Source organism: Malus sylvestris, chromosome 1 (assembly GCF_916048215.2).
Source record: "Malus sylvestris chromosome 1, drMalSylv7.2, whole genome shotgun sequence".
Taxonomy (NCBI): Eukaryota; Viridiplantae; Streptophyta; class Magnoliopsida; order Rosales; family Rosaceae; genus Malus; species Malus sylvestris.
This window is the reverse complement of record NC_062260.1, coordinates 28,399,198-28,421,249: the sequence shown is the minus strand read 5'-3', so window position 1 is coordinate 28,421,249 and position 22,052 is coordinate 28,399,198. Positions and strand designations below refer to the sequence as shown.

At 35.3% G+C, this 22,052-nt stretch overlaps 2 protein-coding genes across 2 annotated transcripts; one reads left to right on the top strand and one right to left on the bottom strand.

Moving 5' to 3' along the window:
• Positions 1-11,216: 11,216 nt before the first annotated feature.
• LOC126617428 (probable WRKY transcription factor 53) lies at positions 11,217-13,276 on the top strand. Its single transcript, XM_050285499.1, has 4 exons — positions 11,217-11,376; positions 11,469-11,848; positions 11,940-12,068; positions 12,463-13,276. The coding sequence occupies exons 2-4, from the start codon at positions 11,508-11,510 to the stop codon at positions 13,034-13,036; spliced, it is 1,044 nt and encodes a 347-aa protein (XP_050141456.1). The 5' UTR covers positions 11,217-11,376; positions 11,469-11,507; the 3' UTR covers positions 13,037-13,276.
• A 1,248-nt stretch (positions 13,277-14,524) lies between these two features.
• LOC126617418 (transcription factor SPEECHLESS-like) lies at positions 14,525-17,688 on the bottom strand. Its single transcript, XM_050285490.1, has 3 exons — positions 16,795-17,688; positions 15,731-16,378; positions 14,525-15,069 (listed from the first exon to the last, which is right to left on the bottom strand). The coding sequence occupies exons 1-3, from the start codon at positions 17,278-17,280 to the stop codon at positions 15,004-15,006; spliced, it is 1,200 nt and encodes a 399-aa protein (XP_050141447.1). The 5' UTR covers positions 17,281-17,688; the 3' UTR covers positions 14,525-15,003.
• Positions 17,689-22,052: the final 4,364 nt, after the last annotated feature.

Here is a 22,052-nt window from a genome sequence, read left to right as displayed (position 1 = left end):
TGTACTTACGAACACAGGCATTTATCCTGGAGTTCAAATCATGTACGTATGAGTAATGTTATTCATACCATGTTTTTATACCATATTTTCATACCACTTTAGGTGGCATTTGATGTGGATAGTCACATCATTTGAATTAATCAGATTTTTAAATTTAGTTCATTATTTAATAAACTAATAATCAAGAAAAACTAGTTAATTAAATGATAATTGTGATATACATGGAGTCTTTCTCCTTTTTTTCCTTGGGTTTTGTAAATTTTTCAAATGATGTGGTTCTTGACATCAGATGCCACCTAAGGTGGTATAGAAATATAATATAAAAACATGGTATGAATATCATTACTCCGTACGTATATAAAATTATACTTTCCACCGTTGGCAGAAAGAGAATGCTTTGGCCAAATCCTATTAGTGATTAGGTCACCGGTCTGCCGAGTGCAGATTATTTCTCAATCATTCCTTGTTATTAGCAAACCAATCACCAATCTTCAAGAGCCAAATTTTAACACTTACGTACGTTTTCAGATGACAGAGACCCCGGCTATATTTCTATGACATCTTCAGTTTGAATTCGTTTCTTTGAGCTCTGACTTGTGAACCTGTTGACCCTAAAAACTACCAAGTTTACGTGGCGCTCAGGCCGAGTAATCTATAAGCTAACTACGTCCTTCGATTGTGTGCGGGGCGTGCCAACTCGTCGGCCGAGGAGTAAAATATGTTGATGTTGCGTTGGATGTGTGGCTGACTTCTGCATCTTGCGATTGTGGCCGAGGAAGGAACTTGTCTCAGCCTTCGGGTTTTAGAGCCTGAAGACAAGGCTGCTAACTTAGCGAAGTTCAATATGTTTGGCTTCCAATGTGCTGAATGTAGTAACTCGTAACACCTCACTTCGCCGAGAATGCTGATGAGATGACCTCGACCAACAAAGATTCGGAAATCCTTTTTGACCGAGACTTGGATAGGTAACCAGTCGGCCTCGACGCAGTGCTGTTTATGCCAACTGAAGATGCTACGAGATCGGCTGATTCTACGGCGACAGTGCTGTTTATGCCAACTGATATCACCGGTTGCCTCCACAGTGCTGTTTATCCAAACTGAAGGCGTGTCGGCGAAAAGAAAAAAGAAAAAATCTCAAAGTTGTTGAGAGAATTTGCGCAGGGCAGTTCTGTGTTGAATTAGAGGTCTTTTCAACGTTGCACCGAGCCTTGTATTTATAGTGTTCATATTTTCTGCTCGGTAAGGTCTGACAGTATTTGTAAAGTCAAACTGCAACTCAAACTTGTGAAAAGAAATTTGATCCATATCAGATGGCTATCCTTCAGACTGTCGTGCTTTCTCAAACAAATCAAAAGCCTATCAAGACTTATCACATCATCTGACCAGATAGTGATATATATAATAATATAATAGATATTTGGGAGACTTTCGTACACATGGCATAGCCGCATAGGCATGCAGGCCTACTATATATATATATATATATATAGTAGATATTTGAGAGACTTTCGCATGTACGGCATCTCATCATACTGATCATCCCATTACATCCTTGTAGAATTGCTCCACGCAGTTCTGTATGCAAGATAGAATCACATAACCTCAATTAATTTGAACTCTGTTGTTGTTGCCTTCATTGGAGGTAATGAGAATCCCACTTATCCCGTCGTATAAAGAAAATGAATCATATTGAAAAATAATTATTACGATAACGATCATAATAACAAAACTATCTTCATTTTCCATCCAACGGTTAGGAGCTAGCTCTCTCAACGGCCTCGATTGCTTGGACAAATGGTGTAAAATCGGATCCAAACAAAACCTTAACTTCACTTTCATCCTATTTTTTCTTATGTTACTTTTACTGCATCATCGTAAATATATAACAGTTCTTATTACTTATTAATGGAGTAACTTATACATATTGGCCTGGCTAGTTAATTACTTGTTACTCGAGATCATACATCATTTGTAAATATCTGGGAAATAGTCATACGACATGCATATCATAAAATCGATCGAGGTATATAATTAAAGATCCTATGTTTTGAAGTTGTGAACATATTTAAACTCTTGATAATGATGGGGGAGCTGTATCCAGTGAGATTGCCCTGTTATCAAAGAAATTTTTAGTTGTGACGGGAACACGGATAATACATTTCGTGTTTTTATGTAAGTGGTGAAAATTTTTAATTCTTAGGGGGGTGTAGTCAAACTTGGATTTGAGAGAATTTTAATAGATTTTGATATGTGATGGATTTCATAGGATTATACAGATTTCTATAGATTTTGAAAGATTTTGTAACGTTGAATCTTAATCATCAAATCAATCAAATGATGATAAATGTATCTAGGTCATAAATTTAATCAAATGAAGTTGTTCATGATCTGGAGCTGCATCCCTTGGAGCCGAAAAAAAGAAGTCAAGATTATCACATAAACCCAACTCCTCAAAGATCCCCAGTGCACCCATTTCCAATCCTACTTCCTCCCTCACTTTATTCTTATCCCTTTCGTCGTCACCTTATTTATTCTTAATATTTATTAATGAAATGAATTCATTTATGGTACCAAAAAAAAAAGCATAAATAAGCAGACATGAAGACATGAAGAAAGATTGCAACCCAACAACAAAAAAAGCATAAATAAGCAGACATGAAGAAACGAATTCATTCGTTGTCACGTTATTCATACATGAACCCATGCTGCACACATAGCAGCAATTAGCATGAGGGTCCAGCAACAGCGAAAACATTGTGGACATGAAGAAAGATTGCGACCCAACAACAAAAAATTGAAGAAAAAATCGCATAAAATGATGCAACCCAACAACAAAAATTGAAGAAAATATTGCAAAAATGAAGGAAGAAGATAAAGCAAAGAAAGTGGCTGGCAATGAGAAAAAGAGGAGTCGCTCAACTAGGATTTGAATTCCTATGGTGTGAGGTAGGATTCTATTTGGTTTTTGTTATATATACTTCCTCCTCTTAAATCCTACAAAATCCACAACTTAATGAAATCCTACAAAATCTTTAATTTTTGAATACATCTAAATTTGGATGGACTTTAAAACTAACTATTAAAATCTTCATTGATTACACCTAGATTTACATGGATCCTTAAAATCTATTAAAATCCATTAGTTGACTACACTATGATTTTAAAATGGGATATTTTGGATGCAGTCCCTAATCCTTAACATTCTTTGATTAAAACCTTAATAGTATTCAAAGTTTGATCAAGGTCCCTTGACTTTGTACACCTCATTGTATTACTATTAATATTAATATTTTTATAGTTTTAACATTAATTGTTTAATATTTTATGAGATTTATAATCCTATAAATTTAAAATCCCTCATTATAATACTATTAGAAACGGTTACAATAAAAAAAATCAACCATTTTGATTGAATAAATGGATAAAAACTATGTAAAAATAAGAAATAATACATGGCAAAAGAATGTATCCATAGTGTTAAAAAAATTGGCACATTTCAAATATAACAAAGTGGTACATTAATAAAGAAGAATGTGTACATTAAAAATAAATTAGGGTACAGATAAAAAATTAAAAATTATGAATACAAATGAATTTTTAAAAATATAGGCGCTAAAGGAAATTAATACATGGGTACAAAATAAAACTAAAAAAGAAAATACTAAAAATTTAAAAACAAATGTTGCAAATTAAAGGTGGGTACAAACTAAAAATATAAATATATGATACAAAGTTCAGGCATAAAACATAAATATACCATATGTAATTTTTCTATCATTGATTAAATATACAATGTCACGTGACGGTATACACATGGGTACAAACACAAATAAAACTTTAAAAAATATGGGCACAAAAAGAAACTAATATATGGGTACAAATTAAAAATGAAAAGAAAATTGGTACAAATTAAAAAATATTTGCAAATTAAAAATAGGTACAAACTAAAAATAAAAATATATGGTAAAAAATTTAGCCATAAATATAAATATACTAATTGTAACATTTTTAACATTAAAAGAATATATTTAAAAAAATTATTATTCAAATAATTAATGATGTTATTAATACCGAAGGACCTTGATCAAAAATTGAAAATGAATAGGATTTTAATCTATGGAGTAACAAAAAGAATGATGTAAACCTAATTTTCCCTTTTAAAATTTTTTAAAATCCTTTCAAATTCAAGTTTGACTACACCCCTATTAAGTTACTAACTTTTTAACACATATAACCTACCATTTATATTGAGATACGTAGTGTACCACTTCGTATGACGATCACACTAAAAAATCTCTCTTTGTTATGGCTCATTAATTAGTATTGACCGGTATCATATTGCTGGTCTCATTACTTTTTTATCTTCCCCATAAGAATTATTAAAAGTTACGTAATATGTTCATGATCATGAAGTCCCCTTGGACACAAATTTTTTATAGAAAGGTATTGGAAAAGTCACATTGCGGTCCTACCATTTCCACACGGCTAAACCTTTTGGTTTCTGGTCAGCAACTTGGACAAATGAAGTGAACATAATCAGCATTCATCTAGAAGTAGAACGTTTGAACATGAACATAATTTTGCGGCTACACCTACGTACCAACTAGAAACATCAAATATATATGTACCCTGCAATTTCTCTCCCATTTCGTGGCATCACCTTTTGCTCTTGTGGAGTCAGTTTTATGCCAATAATTGAACTTTTTGACTCGGTCCAATTTATGTTTTGAATGACTAAGCGTGTATATATATATATATATATATGTGTGTGTGGGTTAATACTAGGAATTGTTAAAAAAATCTGCAAATTAAATAATACGTCACTAATAAAAATGAGTAGTTTATCAACACTTAATTTTGCGGCTACACCTACGTACCAACTAGAAACATGAAATATATATGTACCCTGCAATTTCTCTCCCATTTCGTGGCATCACCTTTTGCTCTTGTGGAGTCAGTTTTATGCCAATAATTGAACTTTTTGACTCGGTCCAATTTATGTTTTGAATGACTCAGCGTATATATATATACATATGTGTGTGTGGGGGTTAATTTAATACTAGGAATTGTTAAAAAAATCTGCAAATTAAATAATACGTCACTAATACAAATGAGTAGTTGTCAACACTGAAGTAATAATCAAATCATCAACTTCTATGTCATTTATTTTACAAAATTTAGTCTCCCCTAGCATTACTCCATCTATAAATGTGGGTCAAATCCGTGACACTGCTATTTTTACACAACTTTTGACATATATTTTTGTGGAGCTCACTCCGTAATGTATTTTAATGATTCGAACTGCGTATCTTTTAGACCACCATTCATAAATAATTCTTGCAAAAAATTAGACAAATTCAAAACCACTAAGACATTCATTTGTAGTGAAAAAAATAAATAAACGAATATGATTCTACAAAAAAACCCTAAACCCTTAATCCAACAGTTATATATTTTTAGATTTTGGTGTTTGTTGGTAGATATGATCTTTGAAGGAAGATCTAAAAATAACGGTTCGGATCGTTGAAATACATGGAGTTCAATTTAGAAATACTAATCATAACTATGAGGATATAATAATGTTTGCCATGATCAATTATTAATGAACAATATTTCTAAATCTAATCAGCATATTGGTCATGTATATTATGTATATACATCATCAGTTGAAGAAAAATTCATGACACTCATGAGTGGAATTAATATACATTAAACAATTAAAAAGGAAGTTTAAGGTCTTACGTTTACTGATTTTTAATATATTGTCATAGTCATGCTGTACCATCATGTCAAAATAGCTTGAAATTGGATTTTAACTACCAAATGAGAAAGTCGTACAAAGGTACACGTTTTAGACCGACATGCATGTTCTTAATCTTAAATATGATTAGTGATTTTAATTACCATATGGTATTGATATACAGTTTAATTTCTTGCAATTTAGCAACCATATGTTATTGTTTTATACTCTTATGAACATTTATTCTCTAAATTTGGTTCAAATGTTTAGTATACGCGCCATTTATTCTCTAAATTTGGGGCAAATGTTGAGTATACGCGTCTCAACTTGAAAAAGTGGAAAAAGCTCTCAAATAATATACTATATCAATGTTCTCAAACAACCTTATTATATTGTAGTAATGTTCTTAAGTATTACTATTGTTGTATCAAATCAACAACAATTTTTAGTCTATATTAGTCTATATATATGCATACTACAATTTTTTCCATTAACTATTGATATGATGCGTCGATTTATTACGATATAACTTAAGAATACTCTGATTCAAAAATGCCTACTCTTAATAACCTTATTTTCCATTTCAAACTTTCAATATCAATATATAGTACAAGGAAACAAAACAAAAGTTACAAAGCTGTCATTTGCTTTTCAATCTTTTGGGTTAGTAACTCACCTTAAGAGCACCTCTAGCAGGGGAGGTTGCTCGGGGGCCAGGCCTCCAAACAGTAACAAATTGCTGGGGGATGACCTCCAGCGTTGGGAAGCCCGAGCGACAGGCGAGGCCCAAGGAGCAGGCCCGTCGAGGATTGCCAGCCCGAGAGCCCGAGGGCTCGTCAGGCGCGTGCGTGTCACGTGCGCGTGGACGCGCGTCTTCAGACAAAAAAATAGGTATGGGGCCCACGGTGCTCAGTTTAATTGTTACCGTTGGGGAAGCCACGTGGCTTCCCCATGTCCGTTCAATTGAAACGGTCCTATTTTATGGACCGTTGGATTTCCAACGGTAAAAAATATTTAAAAATCTCATTTAATTTCATCCGTTTGATCTACGATCAACGGTCCACGTTATTAGGCTTTGTAAATTTAAAAAAAAAGAAAAGAAAAAACAGTTTTAAAATCTAAAATGTTACCGTTATGACACGTGGCACAATCTGGAGTGTTGGAATTTACATTTTTTTAAATCCAACGGCAGAGATTAATTAGGTGAATAAAAATAAAAAAAAATGTAAAAAATTCTTAAAAATCCAAAAAAAAAAAAATTATGAAAAATTATAAAAAATTTTGATTTTACTTTTCTATAAATATCTTCTCATTATCTTGTACCCTACACCACAATTTCATATTTTCTCAACTACTTTCAACCACATTCATGTTGTGAAGAATGATGCACGTCATTATGATGGATCGAAGCGACTCTACATCAAACAATTTGGCAGCACCCCTGATGATCGCATAGCGAGCTTGGAGGATACCGAAACAACGCTCCACATCCTTCCTACACCTCTCTTGACATCTTGCAAAGTGTTTTTCCTTTGCACTTCACGGACGTGGCACTATTTTGACAAATGTTGACCACTTTGGGTAAATGCCATCAACTAGGTAGTATGGCCCATCGTACATATGTTTGTTGACCTCATACGTGACTTTTAGTACCTTTCCTTGCAGGACATCGTTGAACATTGGGGATTGGGCAAGGATGTTGAGGTCATTTTGAGCTCTCGGAACCCCAAAAAAGGCGTGCCAAATCCATGTATCAAAAGATGTCACCGCATCCAAAATGATACTTTTTGATCATTTTCTGTCCCTATAAGCGCCTTGCCATGCACTTGGACAGTTTTTCCAAGTCCAGTGCATACAATCAATGCTCCCAATCATCCTTGGAAAACCTCGCATCTCGCCTTTCTTCAGAAGCATTTGCAAGTCCATATGAGTAGGTCTCCGAAGGTACTCTGCGGTGTAGATAGATTCGATTGCCGAACAAAACCTCATCAGGGACTCAAGAATGGTTGATTTTCCCATCCTCGTTATCTCGTCCACTTGGTCTGCAGCTGCTCCATATGCAAGCATCCGCAAGGCAGCAGTAATTTTTTGCTCAAGCAAGAGACCCATAGCACCAAAAGCATCCGGCTTTTGCACAAAGTAAGAATCATGGTTGCAAACAGCGCCCATGATTTTGTTGAACAAATGTCGTTCCATTCTAAAACGACGTCGGAAGTATGTATCAGGGAATGCACTGTTACGGACAAAATAATCGTCCAAGAGCTCCTGACCTTGTCGTTGCCTGTTTCTATCAATGTTTACAGCACGGTTGAGCCTGCAGATATGAGCCACAACTTGGACGACTCGACGGGATTGTGAGGCTCCTGCCATTCTTGATTCGTCATCTCTCCGTCTACGTTCGTCATCCTCTTCCATCTCATTTTGGGCCCAATCCCCAACATTGAACATTCCTTCTGATTAGTTAAACAATTCTTCCTCTTCTTGATCGATTTCCCACATCATCTTTGAAGAAGAAGAAGAAGACATTGTAAGAAGGAAGTAAAAACTATGAATAATGATAGGGATTTTGGTGAAGAATGAAACAAAAACTATGAATAATGATAAGGATTTTGGTGAAGAAGGAAGCAAAAACTATGAATAATGATAAAGATTTTGAGAAAATTGGTGTGAGATTTATGAGGATGGATGGTGAATTATATGGAGGATTCAGAAAAGATTAGGTTGTAGATAATGTCACGTGGCATACCGCAATTTGTTAAAAATCTGGTGGAAATCTATCCTCAAAGATTGTAATCGGATTGTGACACATGACATGACGTGATTGGTTAAAAATCTTATCAAAAATTCATCACCAATAATTGTCTTTTCAGATAATGACATGTACCTTGACACAACGATTAAAAATCTTATCGGAAATCCATCACCAATAATTGTCTTTGCGGATAATGACACGTGGCGCAACGAGAACGATTAAAAATCTTATCTGAAATAACAAATAAAATTCTTTTGAATTATTTTATAAATACAAAAATACAAAAATTTTATTGCTATTGGCCTTTCGGATAATGACACGTGGCGCAACGAGAACGATTAAAAATCTTATCCAAAATTACAAATAAAATTATTATGTATTCTTTTATAAATTAAAAAATAATAATATTTTATTACCAATTGCCAGGGCTATTCAGTGCAGAGGCGGAGATGCAAAAGGCAATTGCCAGGGGAATGCACTATTCATTAAGGGCAGTTACTGTTCACTAGGTGGATTAAATAGTGAATAGTCTTGGGGGAGGGCTCCTACACTGGAGTTGCTCTAAAGAACGTGTTGGTTGAACTAGAACCAATCAGATCCCACATAAAAAAAATAAAAAAATAAAAATCCATAAAAACAGATTCTACTTGAACTTTATTAATCATTCAACTCCATTCCCCTGTGTAATCTTAATTAGCGATCCTAAAGGTTCCATATTTATAAAATACTAAGCAAAGTTAGTGCTCTTGTTTGTTACAAAACATGTTCAAATTTACCATGCATGCATGCATGCATGTATGTTTCAGGTTTCAACACGCTCGCTTGCTGTACGCGTGAGAACTGAGGACAGAAGACTGCACTATTTGCTTTTTCTTAGTTGGGAAATTATCTAGTTTTTAACTTTCTGTAAATATTATGAATATTAAATGTAATTAAAGGAAAAATATTATAATTAAGCTTCAGTATGTTACATGACCGACCGTTCTTCACTAATAATAAGGCACGAAAAATACGCTAGCTAGTAGCTAGTTCCCTGACAATCTGAGTGTATTTTTACACTTAATTAATCAAATTTTCAACCATTGAACTATTAGATTATCAAGTCTGCGCTTCTGTCTCTTCGAATACAGGAGATCCAATCCAATTTGCACGTTAACGTAAGCAAAGTTTTGAAGCTGATGTCATGTATATGTCACTCCTTTGTTCTTATTTGTCCCCTAAACTCTTAAGAGTTTTCCACATTGGTCCTTTTATTTTGTCTCAAATTGGCTCATAAACTTTTGAAAAGTGTGTTTGTCAAGGATAGAAGGGTTTATCGTTACAAAAGTTAACAGAGTAGCACGTGACAACTAGAATTCTCTTTATTTCTTGACACGTGTCCACTTATGTTCGAGATTAGGCATATTGCTAAAAATGGACAAAACCAACAAATTCCATATGTCATTTTGGTTAGAGTAGTCACTTTTAATGGGGACTTAAAGTAATAAATTAAGACATAAAACTAGTTTTAACTATAAGAAAATCAACAATAAGTGACATGACGGTAGAATATGATTTAATATTCTTTTTATTAACACGTGTCTTTTTGAGTGGTTGTTTTAGTGTCACAAGATATACACGGTATCTCTTTATTCTTCATATATTGACCACATTTCTGATTTCTATTTGCATTTCAGTGGGTTGGTCTGGTATGAGAAGTTTTGGGAAATGGTGTATAACATCTCTAACTTGTGAATTTCTAATGATCATCGTGTTCCGCATGCTAGCTCGTTTACTATTCTATGTTCTTCCAAAAAGGATACTAATCTCTATGTTGTGCGGAGCTGAGCATCTTCTATTCCCTAGGATAAAGCTTTTCTCTGCAGGGGCCTTCTGCTGTAAACCCCCTATGGGTGGTCGTCCATCATCGTAAAGTAGTCCCCGTGAAGCTTTCGGGAATAGGGGCAGTCTTGTGTGTAAGTATAACATTTCTGGTTGAACCCGCCCAACTTCCTTTGCCTTGGTTTGTTCCATTGACAAAGATGCCAAGTGACTTTAGATTTTTGAGTTATTGCTATAGCCAAACATGAGGGAAATATCATTTATACGGATACTAACAATATCATTAAACACCTTATCAATTGATTAATTTAGTGTCAGTTTGAAAAGCGTTGTTGCTAACCTAATTGAGACCGTGGTGTAATAGAGCCAAGAAAGAACGAAATGACTCTCCCACACCATTAAACTTAACTAACGTTGTCATCCAACACATTTTAAAAACTTTAGAGACAAAATGTGACGGGAGAAAATGTTTGAGGACCAAAGTGGAACAACCACTAAAGTTTAGAGGCAATTTTGTAATTAAGTTTTCTCAAAAGATCTCTCTTTGCTTTAGCTTTAGTAGAATAGTAGTATTAACGACGCGGATCTAAGTTTGAAGATTAATTTTGGTCTCCCTCCTACCTTTTTATGCTTAGTCGTCGATTTTCCTTCATTTCCCTCTTAATCTAAATCATCAAATCACCAAATGAGATGATGAGATGTATAATTTTGGTGCTTAGCTTAGCTTATTGGAGGGAGAAAGCGCATGAAGGCTGAAACGGTCAGCAATTGGACTTCCTCTATACTCTTAACTTTGAACCTCCCAATTCCTATGACCAAAGACTGGTCTCCTATGAAGAATTTCCACTTCGATTTTCCCAGTCAAACTTCTCTATTCCTTTCCCTCACATTCTGTAGATTCAAAAACACCTTCCCATAAATCCCCATAACCACCTCTCCCTCTCATTCCTCATCAAGTTTCCACCTTCAGATTCTTCCCATCTCATCACTAATCACAGTGATTACACATACTAATCCAAACACAAAAACTTACCCTTCTCACAAATCTGTCTCCCGTTTCATGGTCTGGTAGTTTTTGTCTCTGATTTTGGTAAAAATACATATTTTACTTCAATCTATTGAAAACCCAGTTCTTGTTTTCCGAAATCTTAACAGATAACTTCGTTCCTATATCTCATGTGCTGCTACTGACAAATGGAGAACTGCAATATACATTGGGAGCAAAAGAGTCTTGTAAATGAGCTAGCACAAGGGAGGGATCTGGCTAGGCAGCTACAGATCCATCTCAACGTTCCATCTTCCTCTTATGGAACCCGGGAATTGCTGGTTCAAAAGATCATACTTTCGTACGAAAAAGCGCTTTCCATGCTGAACTCTAGCAGCTCAGCCTCAGGAGGTGAGCAACAACAGCCCACAGGTCATGTTGCAATTCGAATGGTTGAGTCTCCGCCGCATTCGCTAAATGAAAGTCCCCGGAGTGAAGACTCCGACCGCGAATTCAAGGACCATGACAACAAAGATTCCTCTAGGAAGAGGTTAATATAGAAAGAGATTTTCATGATAATGTTTTAGTACTTAAGGTGATCTTAAATGGTTGTGATTTTTATTTTTTCATGAATGTTGCAGGAAAAATCTCCCACGGTGGACACATCAAATAAGAGTTACATCTGGTATGGGGCTTGAGGGGCCTCTTGATGATGGATTTAGTTGGAGGAAGTACGGCCAGAAGGACATACTTGGAGCCAAATATCCAAGGTATATAGGACTTTAGATTTTCTTCGTACATATATAATCTATCTTTAGGTCTTCAAATCAACTAGCTCCAATTATAGTTTAATCGATAGCTATGACATATAACAAGTCCATGCGAGAAAATCTTAGCTATCTTTATTATGTATATATTTTTCTCTTTGTCGTTTTCTTCGTATCTTTCTCATCACGTGATTGTCATGTAATGAAAGAGAAACAGAGAAATAATACTCAACAATTTCATATAAGTCTTCTCCTTCCTTTATCTTAAATTACAACAAGAGCATATATAGTAAACATTAGAAAGTATGACTTGGTCAATTGAACCATTTGTTAATTACCCTTTATGACTGGTCAAATGAACCGTTGACAAAAACATTAGATTCATTCACCTTGGCAGAGGCTACTACCGCTGCACTCACCGAAACGTCCAAAGCTGCTTGGCCACAAAGCAAGTCCAACGTTCCGATGAAGACCCGACGATCTTTGAAATTACTTACAGAGGAAAGCACACATGTACACAAGCCTCCACCGGCACAAGTACTCCTCCTTCCCCGTCACCGTTGCAGCCCGAAAGGACGGAACGGCAGAATAACCTAGTGGATCCTCAACAAAACCAGCAACAATCACAACAACACACGCTCTTAAACCTCCCGGAAGGCCTCAGAGTCATTACTGAAGGATTAGACACTCGTGAGGAACTGTTCCCCTCCTTCAACAGTCCCTCACCATTGAACAACAGTTATGTGGCAAGTTTTTCTTCTCCATTTGCGGGACCTACAACTTCAGGAACAAACTATTTCTCAATGTCTCAGCGGGATTTTGGAGTTGACCAAAATTTTCAGAGTGGAGAGATAATCTCAGCTCCAACTTCAGCTACCAACTCTCCAAGTGTTGGTTTAGATATCCCATTTGGTCAGGCTGATCAGTTGTTTCCCAACTTCTCATTTGACGGTCCAGGATTCTTTTCCTAATTTCACAGGCTCCCACAACACAGAAAGTGGGGGAAATTGATTAGCATACAAAATTTTAATTAAGCATTCTGAATTTTAGGTATATTTGTGTGTAGCATCTGTGAGAAAGTGTAGAATAATCGGTCATGTAACATCTGTTATAGTAGTCTGATATATGTTCCATAAACAAAAAATAAACTGATATGTAGTTTCTTCCCAATTTTTATTCAGAAAAATAAACTGAATAATGTGTTTTAATGATTTTTTTCTATTACCTTTTTTTGGGTAAGGGCCAACCACAATTGTGTTTTACCATATATTGGGCTGAATAAGGTCCAATAGTAGCTAGGTCAGGCCAGTATTTCTTTTTTCTTTTTGTATTTGAGGGATATTTTAGTCTAAGTGAACTGGAGGAACATGCAAACTCGGATGTAGAAGGGTGAATAGCGAACGAATTGTTCTAATAAACTTTGTTACGTTTAGATTTGTATACCCATGATCTGTTTAAAACCGACATTATTTTATTCGTCCATTAACTATATTTTTTTAGTCATTTGCTACTTCCTCCATGGGAAAATTCAAAAGAAGAAAAGAAGAAACATAGGAAAAGGTGAAAGAAAAAATGTAGAGTAATGGTGTTTGGACTTTTTTGTTAACATATACCGAGTTACAGGGGAAATGAAATGGAATTTGGCTGTCTTGAAGAAGTGTGGTCAATGATCCATCAATATAAATATATGTTTCCCAGCCTCAAACATGCCGCTTGTTAACTAAAAGAGGCATCTCACAAGAAAAAACCAATGGAATTTATAGCAATTTGCCCCACTATATTGATGTGTGTTATAATGTTCTGGTATATATGTCTATTGCTTTAGGGTTTGGTCCAGCTGAGTTGGTATAATCATGAGCTACCTAGCTATCTACAACTAGAATTTAGCTCGAGTAGGAGAGATTTTTCAATGTGCTCGGAACATGGGCACATACGCCAAATGTCATTATACAAGTGAAGAGACACTTGAAAAAAAAGTTTCCCTCCAATTCTGTAATTAATGACATTTGGCGTACCACCTCGTGTTCCGATCACATTGAAAAATCTCTCCTTAAGTAGTAGGGAAAATGATGTCCAACTTATAGACGAAGACCTTTATATGGATACATAAGGGTTTCACATCTTCTTCTTCCTTGCATTTAATTTTGACATACTCTCAACGAACGGTTGTAGTACTAGTAGTCTAGCATCCACATCGTTTAATTTTGAAAATAGAAAGTTGAATAAAAGATGTAAACACTATGTATAATGAATTCACATGTTATAAATTATATGTGTGACAATGAGTTTATGCTTTATGGAATAATTTTGAAACTAATATATGTGTTATAGCATAAGTAAATTGGTTATATACCACATGGTAATGAGTAAGACTTAGCTGTAGGAGAATGTGATCAAGTCTCATCTTATAATTATGTAACATTCGTAATTAAATACTTTCCATAATTTGAAGCGAGAAGAAGTTAAAGTTCATGATATATTCACATCCACATGGAGCTTTTTTTCAGTAATTAATAAAAAGAATTGCGAACTTAATTCATGCATGGATGTATACATGAAATAAGACCCTTGAGAATGCTCAATTGACAATTACAAAGGGTTACCCTAGATAGGCTTGCTAAAAGTAAAACAAAGTTATTAGTGGTCTCCAATTCATTGGTTATATTAAGAATATGGAAAAATGCATGGCTTCCCACATTCTATTTTATTAGAGCACCATTCGGAGATGAGAGACAAACAGAGAGATTGCGGTTGGGGTAATTTTGACCGAGTGATGAAATATGATAGCTACCGGCGGATGTTTTAGTGTGCTCCAGAAGATTCCATATTTCGAAACTTTTAATCGTTAAATCATTGGTTAAAAATACAATGATCAAAGATTTAACGATTAAAAATTACAGTGTATAAAATACTTCGAAGCATCATAAAAGAGACCCATTTAGCAGAATGTTTGCTGGATTTGGTGAACGAGTTCCTCGGCACTAAGTTGGCATTCAATTCCAATCTAGCAAGAAAGCACATACCAATCATTAGCAGCTAGCTTCAGTAAAATCACAATTTAGACACCACATTATTAATTAAAACAATCCCTTTTTAACATATACATTTGTACTTGGTAGCTATATTCAATGTCTGAAAATGAAAGATCGATGACCCAGTTTTCCACAATTTCTTCTTCTAGTGGGGTTTCAAGTAGACAAGCATTAAAATCATTACTCAGTTCAGGTACAATCAAACACAGTACTTGTATATATATGTAGCTGTTTTTTCTGTGAAACAGGAAATGAAATTACTGTAAGTATAGTACAATGGGGAGATAATATCCATGGCAGCTAGCTAGCTAACATATATTTACCTATTATATGATCTGGTAAAAGTCATTTACCATTTTACTATCTCAAGGTTTAGATAGTCGATCGATTGCTTTAGCTTTTATATTGTCTTTCTATGTAGTTAACACTATGAATGCTAAAAATAGTTGTCAAGATTGTGGGTGTCTCATGTAACACATCAATGGCTGAGCCCATGCAACGAATGTAGCACATCTTTTTAACACTAAAGTCTGACAGGATTGGTTTAAGCAAATATTTTTAAACAAAATCTAAAACTAGTAACTTATTAACGAAAGCAATGAAGTTTTAATTTAGAAAATGAAATTAAATTACCTTGATGGTGAAGGAATTAAGCATGGTTTCGTCAGCGGTGGTGATACTGACATGGAGAATTTCTAGCGAAAGGTCTTCAAGAGTGGAAATGATTTTTAGAGCCTGTCCAGGTATCCGAGGAGACACTGTTTTCAAAAGAACATTTGGACCCGAAAATTTCACCTCCACATCCGCAATGGCGGACTTGGAGTTGGCGAAAAGCTCGTTGAGATTGTCGATACTATTATTAATGGAGGAAGTAGCACTTGAAGAAGTAGGGGATGGATCAAGTGATGAGCTAGCAACCATTGTTGGACTAGAAATCAGATAATTACCAAAAATATTAGGAGCTGCAGGTAATATTTGTGGTTGTTGCAATATTGTCCTGGCTGCCGTTGGCTTATAAGGGCTTGTGGGTTGTGGAGTTCTTGGGCTGATGGGTGGTAAGCTGCTGCCGCCGAGCCTAGGGCTGAGAGGTGGCTTTCTAGGGCTGAGGACTGATGGTGAAGGACCAGGTGGCCTTGGACTGGAAACTTGCTGCAGCCTAGGGCTGCTTAACACTTCACAGCTGTATGCTTTTCGTTGCTTTTTGGCTTCAAGTGATTGAAGAACTTGCTGCAGCTCATTGATGTAATCAACCACCCCTCCAATAATTGAAGCTTGATCTCCCTGATGAATCAATCAAGACAAAAAAATTAGGTACAATATATATATATATATATATATATATATATATATATATATATATATATATATACAATTGCACTACTAAACAATTCATATATACACATATTTAAAAAAAAAAGGAAAAAAAAAAGGGCGAAGAATTTGTTTGTTCTTTTCTGAAATAACACCCCAATGGTGTGCAAGGGAAATTTTATTGAATAAGAAGAATCACTTCGTGCTTCAAGTAGCTAGTTAATACTCAACAGTGATGGCCTTCTACTTTTTTCAAGTTTGAGGTTGATGGTGAAGGAAGAAAACATATGCCGGAAAAAAGAAAAAAAATAGAGAGTTGTTATTGTTATTGACATTTCAAAAAAAATCACCAGAACTAAATAAAAGAAATAAGACAGGATACTGACTCGTTTAACATAAAAGCAAGGCATAAGAGAGCGCAAGACACTCAAGTGGTCGTTCATTTGCTTTCTACGGTTGCGCTCCACTGTTGTATGAGACATCCGCCCTCCATCCTGATCTGAAGGATTCATGGTTGTTGTGGTGGCAGTGGCGGTGGGGGTGGCAGCTGATGAGAACTTGAGTCTCTTGGTTTTGGGGGCAGAGTTAGTTTCATCAAGCTCGGTCTGATCAGCTGAGGAGGAGAAGTCTTTTGGTGATGCGCTAAAAACAGCAAGTAGTTGTTCATATTCCAATGGAGCTGTAGCTGACGGCTGAGGAAAGTCCACAATTCCCCCGCCTCCTCCTCCTCCAAACCCATGATCATCTAAGCTCTCTAACATGCTAAAAAGATCGTCTCCCAGAGTGCCTAAGTTACAATCGGTATCGCCGTGGTAGTACTGCTCATGTTCTTCGAGAAAATCAGATGAACGGTCGCGATCGTCCATGGCCATCTATGGTTGCTGGATATATAGCTTTGGTTAGCCAAAAAAGAACAAAAGGAAAGGAAAAAGAAGCCAACAGAAGGGAAAGGACCAAACGTGGGTGAGGGAGAGGGAGGAGGAAAGAGATGGTGAGAGAGAGAGAGAGAGATTGTCAAGATCAAGAGAAAGTATGTATGGAATATGTAGCGGTAGCTAGGTATACGGAAAGAAGTAAATAAGAGAGGCTCAGGTGAAAGAGACTAAACCATCGCCATCATCTCTCTATTTTTCATTTTTTTATCATGCATTGGCTTTGATTCTGGCTTGCTTGGTTTGCAGTACTGTGCATGTGAGAGCGAGAGAGAGAGAGAGAGAGAGAGGGGTTAATTCCTATTCAATTTTCTTGGTTCTGATTCAACTTTTAGATTTATATCTGCGTGGATCTTGTACAAGAATCAGGGAGGCACCAATGGAACACAGGTGACAGGTCCCAAGAAATTATGTGTGTGTATATATACATGGAGTAGATTTTCTGTAAATCTCCTTCCCTCCCCTTTCCTCCTCTTTCACATTCCTCTTTATCTTTCTATTTTTATAAAGAAGTTAATGTAAGATATTGACGTGACTCAGTCTTAAATTTTCTTAGAAAAAGGGGACTAGAGCCTATTGAGGGAAGGGAAATGAGAGATGAAAGAATCCAGATACTATATGTATCATGTAAAGTAAGTTCGGCAAAGATAATGTCAATCACACTAACTTGTTACGTTGATAGGGTTTTTCAGTTAGAAACAAATGTACTAACTAATTAATCAACGTTCCTAACGTCGGAAAACCTAGGCCTTGGGGGTATATGAAGCTACGAGCTATGACTAATACAGGAAGCTAAGCTAGGGTTTCGGTGCAAGCCGCAGTAGGGTTTAGGCTTTTTTTTTAGAAATTTGATATCCACACACTTCATTTTACTTCTCACATATTTTTTTAATTTTTGACCGTTGGATTGGATGAATTGAAGAAGATCAACGGATAGAAATTATTAAGAGGTGTGTGAGAAGTAAAATGAGATGTGTGGATAGCAGATCCCTTTTTTTAACAGATTGTATCAATTTTTTGAAAATATGTTTCGGTGCAAGCTGTAGTAATTTATGGCGTGGGTTTGGTTGCATAAAAAGGCACGTACGTACTTGAAAAGAATGACCTAATAATAATCTGAATTTACCAGAGGTCGCAGCAGACAATTCTAAAAAGTGAGGAATCAATTTAAGGACTTTGGTTCTTTAATTATAGGGAGGGGAGAAAGAAAAGACGTATGATATTGAATGTGCCATTGTTGTTGCAATTGCTAAAAGGGCTGAGGGAATGTTCCTCTGAGAATTATTAACCTCTCCCCCAAAAGTAATAGTACTATATATATATATATATATATATATATATATCACTGATGGTCAGAGAGAGGCATCTGCTGTTGAATTGATCATCATCACTAATAGGATTGTTCGTCTTGAAATTAATTAATAAGTCAACAGAAATATAAATAAATTATGATCTGAACTTCAGAAACGTACCAATATTAACCAATTTAAAAAGAAAATTATATATAAACTCGAAAAAATTAGATTCAGGGTTTGGAGTTTAAAAATTAAGTAATAATATTAGAAGCAGCTTAATGGGTGTTCTTGGGTTCTTTTTGGGTGCATGATGGGGTCTGCATTAAACTACTGCTTTATATATAGCTAGGCAAAAGTTCATACCCAACAGTTAGTACAAATATATCGATCTATGATATTATAGAAAATATAGGAATCTGTAAAATGGGACAAATTGAACAAATACATGTGTTTGGGCAAGAAAAGAGTAGAAATAAATGAATGAGGGACAGGCCACAGCAGGCAGCAGGCAGCCATATAGATCGATCCAGTTTCAGATGGTGGTGATGAGGACATATAGTTGAGAGGATCTGCAACTTGTTTTCCTAATTAATATTAATAGTTATATGGGCGAATTGAAATGTAGGCTTTCAATGTACGTGCAGACACGGCATCTCCGTGCCTACGATGAAATCCAAATCAATTTCAACTTGTTAGATATTGACATATTGTACACCCCTCCTCTCTCTGCACGCGACAATATGTTTTTATTTTAAAGAGAGCGATGATTTGTATTCATCATAAAACAAAGGATTGCAACCAGGGAGGAGAAATCTTAAGTCATGTCATAAGGGATTAAATAAGCTAGATTACACATCAGGTTTCGGACTTCGACTGCTAATGCAACATATATATATATATATATATATATATATATATATGTGTGTGTGTGTGTGTGTATGTATGTATGTATGTATATACCCCTTCTGCTGCAAGCAATTGGAAGAACCAGCCATGCTGTAATATGCTAAAACTAATTAGTTGTATATATATTGTTCATCTATAAATCAGCACGCAATATCTAAGTTGTTGTAAAAAGTCCAGAAAACTAGAATATAATACAATACAATACGTCACTAATCAAGTAATCAGTGTGAAACTGCCCAAGGGCAGTTGTGCAAATTGCAATGCATGGTGGCCGGGAAGGGTGAGTGACAAAGAGGAAGGGAAGTACTTGCAAGTTATAGCATGGGAGTGTACGCGTTTCATTTAAGTGGTTCTGTATGTACCATATAATTGGATTTCTCATATTTACTTCACTCCTACATATGAGTCCAATTCTAGGTTATCACCCATCAATTTGCACATTTACCACCCTCAACAACCTCCCCCCTCCCCCTCTTTCTCTCTTTACTTAGTAGAATGAGTTCACCGTCATTGTGACATTTCAAACAGCTAATATAAAGCTATGTGGAGAGAGTTTTAAACATCTTGTATTAGTAGTTTGGAATGTTACGAGCCTGTTATATGAAAGTCTCTTTTATCTCACTCTCACCTATTCTATATTATTATAATCTGTAGTTTTTGTGTATATTTGTCGTCTTAATACCTCTTTCTTCTTCATTCTTCTTGTTATACAGATAACTGCGTTCAAATCAAAACAATTTAAAGCATCGAATCTCTCTTCTTGCTAATACTCTATATATGTGTAATATATTCCACCCTTCCTCTTTTCTTTTCTTTTTCTTACAACTCATCCATGGAATCTTTCTATTGGTGTACAACAGTAAAATAAATATGTGTAGTAATGGTGTCTGTTGAACACTGCATACCTATCTGACTGTAGAATTTGGATCCGCACTACTCCTATACATAGCATGTCCATAACCATAAGGCTGCATACCTATATAAGTATCACCGTACCTGCTGCAGTATTTTGGACAAATGTACGTGACGTTGGAAGAGTACGTAGGGTAGGAGTGAGGATCCGCACCGGATCCTTAAATCACATTTATTTATCGTATATCGTGCGGTCAGAAATCATTGTAATTATCTTCTTATTTAAAATTAAATATAAACCGTACCTGATGAAAACTGACCTCACGATGCACGATGCATGATGAACGAATATGATTGGAAGATCTTCGGAATCCTCACAAATAAGATCCGGCGAGGATCCTCTCTCCGTAGGGTAGAGTCTCCTAACTATTATGATGAGACTGATCAGTAAATAAGTGATTGCATTTTATTTTTTGAAGCTAGTTCTTGATAAGATGGCCTTTAGAAGAAAATGAAATCTTTACTCAGTCTTGTAGATTTAAGTTAATTTGCTTGTTTTTATGGAATTATGGACACTTATTTCATGCGTTTTAGTAATTAACCTCTCTCTATATATTTTTTTGACGAATTTAAATGTGTGTGTGTATATATATATCTTGTTTTCCTATAAAAGCTAAAAATATGCCCCAAAATAGTCTGAAATATATACCTTAAAATATTTATTTCCAGAAATTGTTGTTTTCACATTTTCAACCAAATTATTGTTCAACTTAACTCTTCTTTTTATAGGCATCTATTTGTTCATACAATAACACACAAATTACAACATAAGTGTTCTTTTGGTAACCTGATAACGAAATAAATGTATAGTCACTCACCTATACATTTGAAATCAAAAGTGGAAAACAAATGAATGTCTTTTTATTGTTTTAATTTCAGTTAATGGTGGGTGACCATAACTCTGTGGTCATCGGCTGAAGACCTAAAGAAATGAGACTTTACAAACTTGTTTTCAAATTTCAACCAAATTATAATCGATCGAACTTCTTGTTTGGTGCGCATTTATATACTGAAAACAGTAACACATAACAATGCATAAAGTTCCCTACAAATGAAACATGTTTCAAAATTTCAATCAAAATACTATTCAGAATCTTTGCTTTTTGGGTGGACATTTATACTAATAACAGTAGTGCATTTCTAATTTCATAGCTAGAGAAGTTAGATAGGTTCCGACAGTCTGCTACGTACGTATGATATAGATTTACCCGATCTAGATAAGTTCTGCATGAAGCAGCATCGATCTGTTTAAATGTGGTAAATGAATTGGAACATACCACTATTCATCATTTATATCTTCCTACAGGGAAAAATAAATGAGAATGTGGGACAAAATTTTAAAACGAAGTTGGCAAGAATCAATACATTGGGACCATCTCCGTCCCTCCTCTTCAAACTTCATTCACTTCCAAATCTGCAAACTCATTCAATATACCCTCCACATACAATTTATAACACCCACGCAATGTATGAGAGAAACATTACTACTCCGCACAGTCCACCCTCCACCCTTATTACATATATATTTAGGGGGTTTTATTTGAAATTAAAGATTAAAAAAAACAATTTCTACGGTGGTTGATGAAGTTTTAATGGATC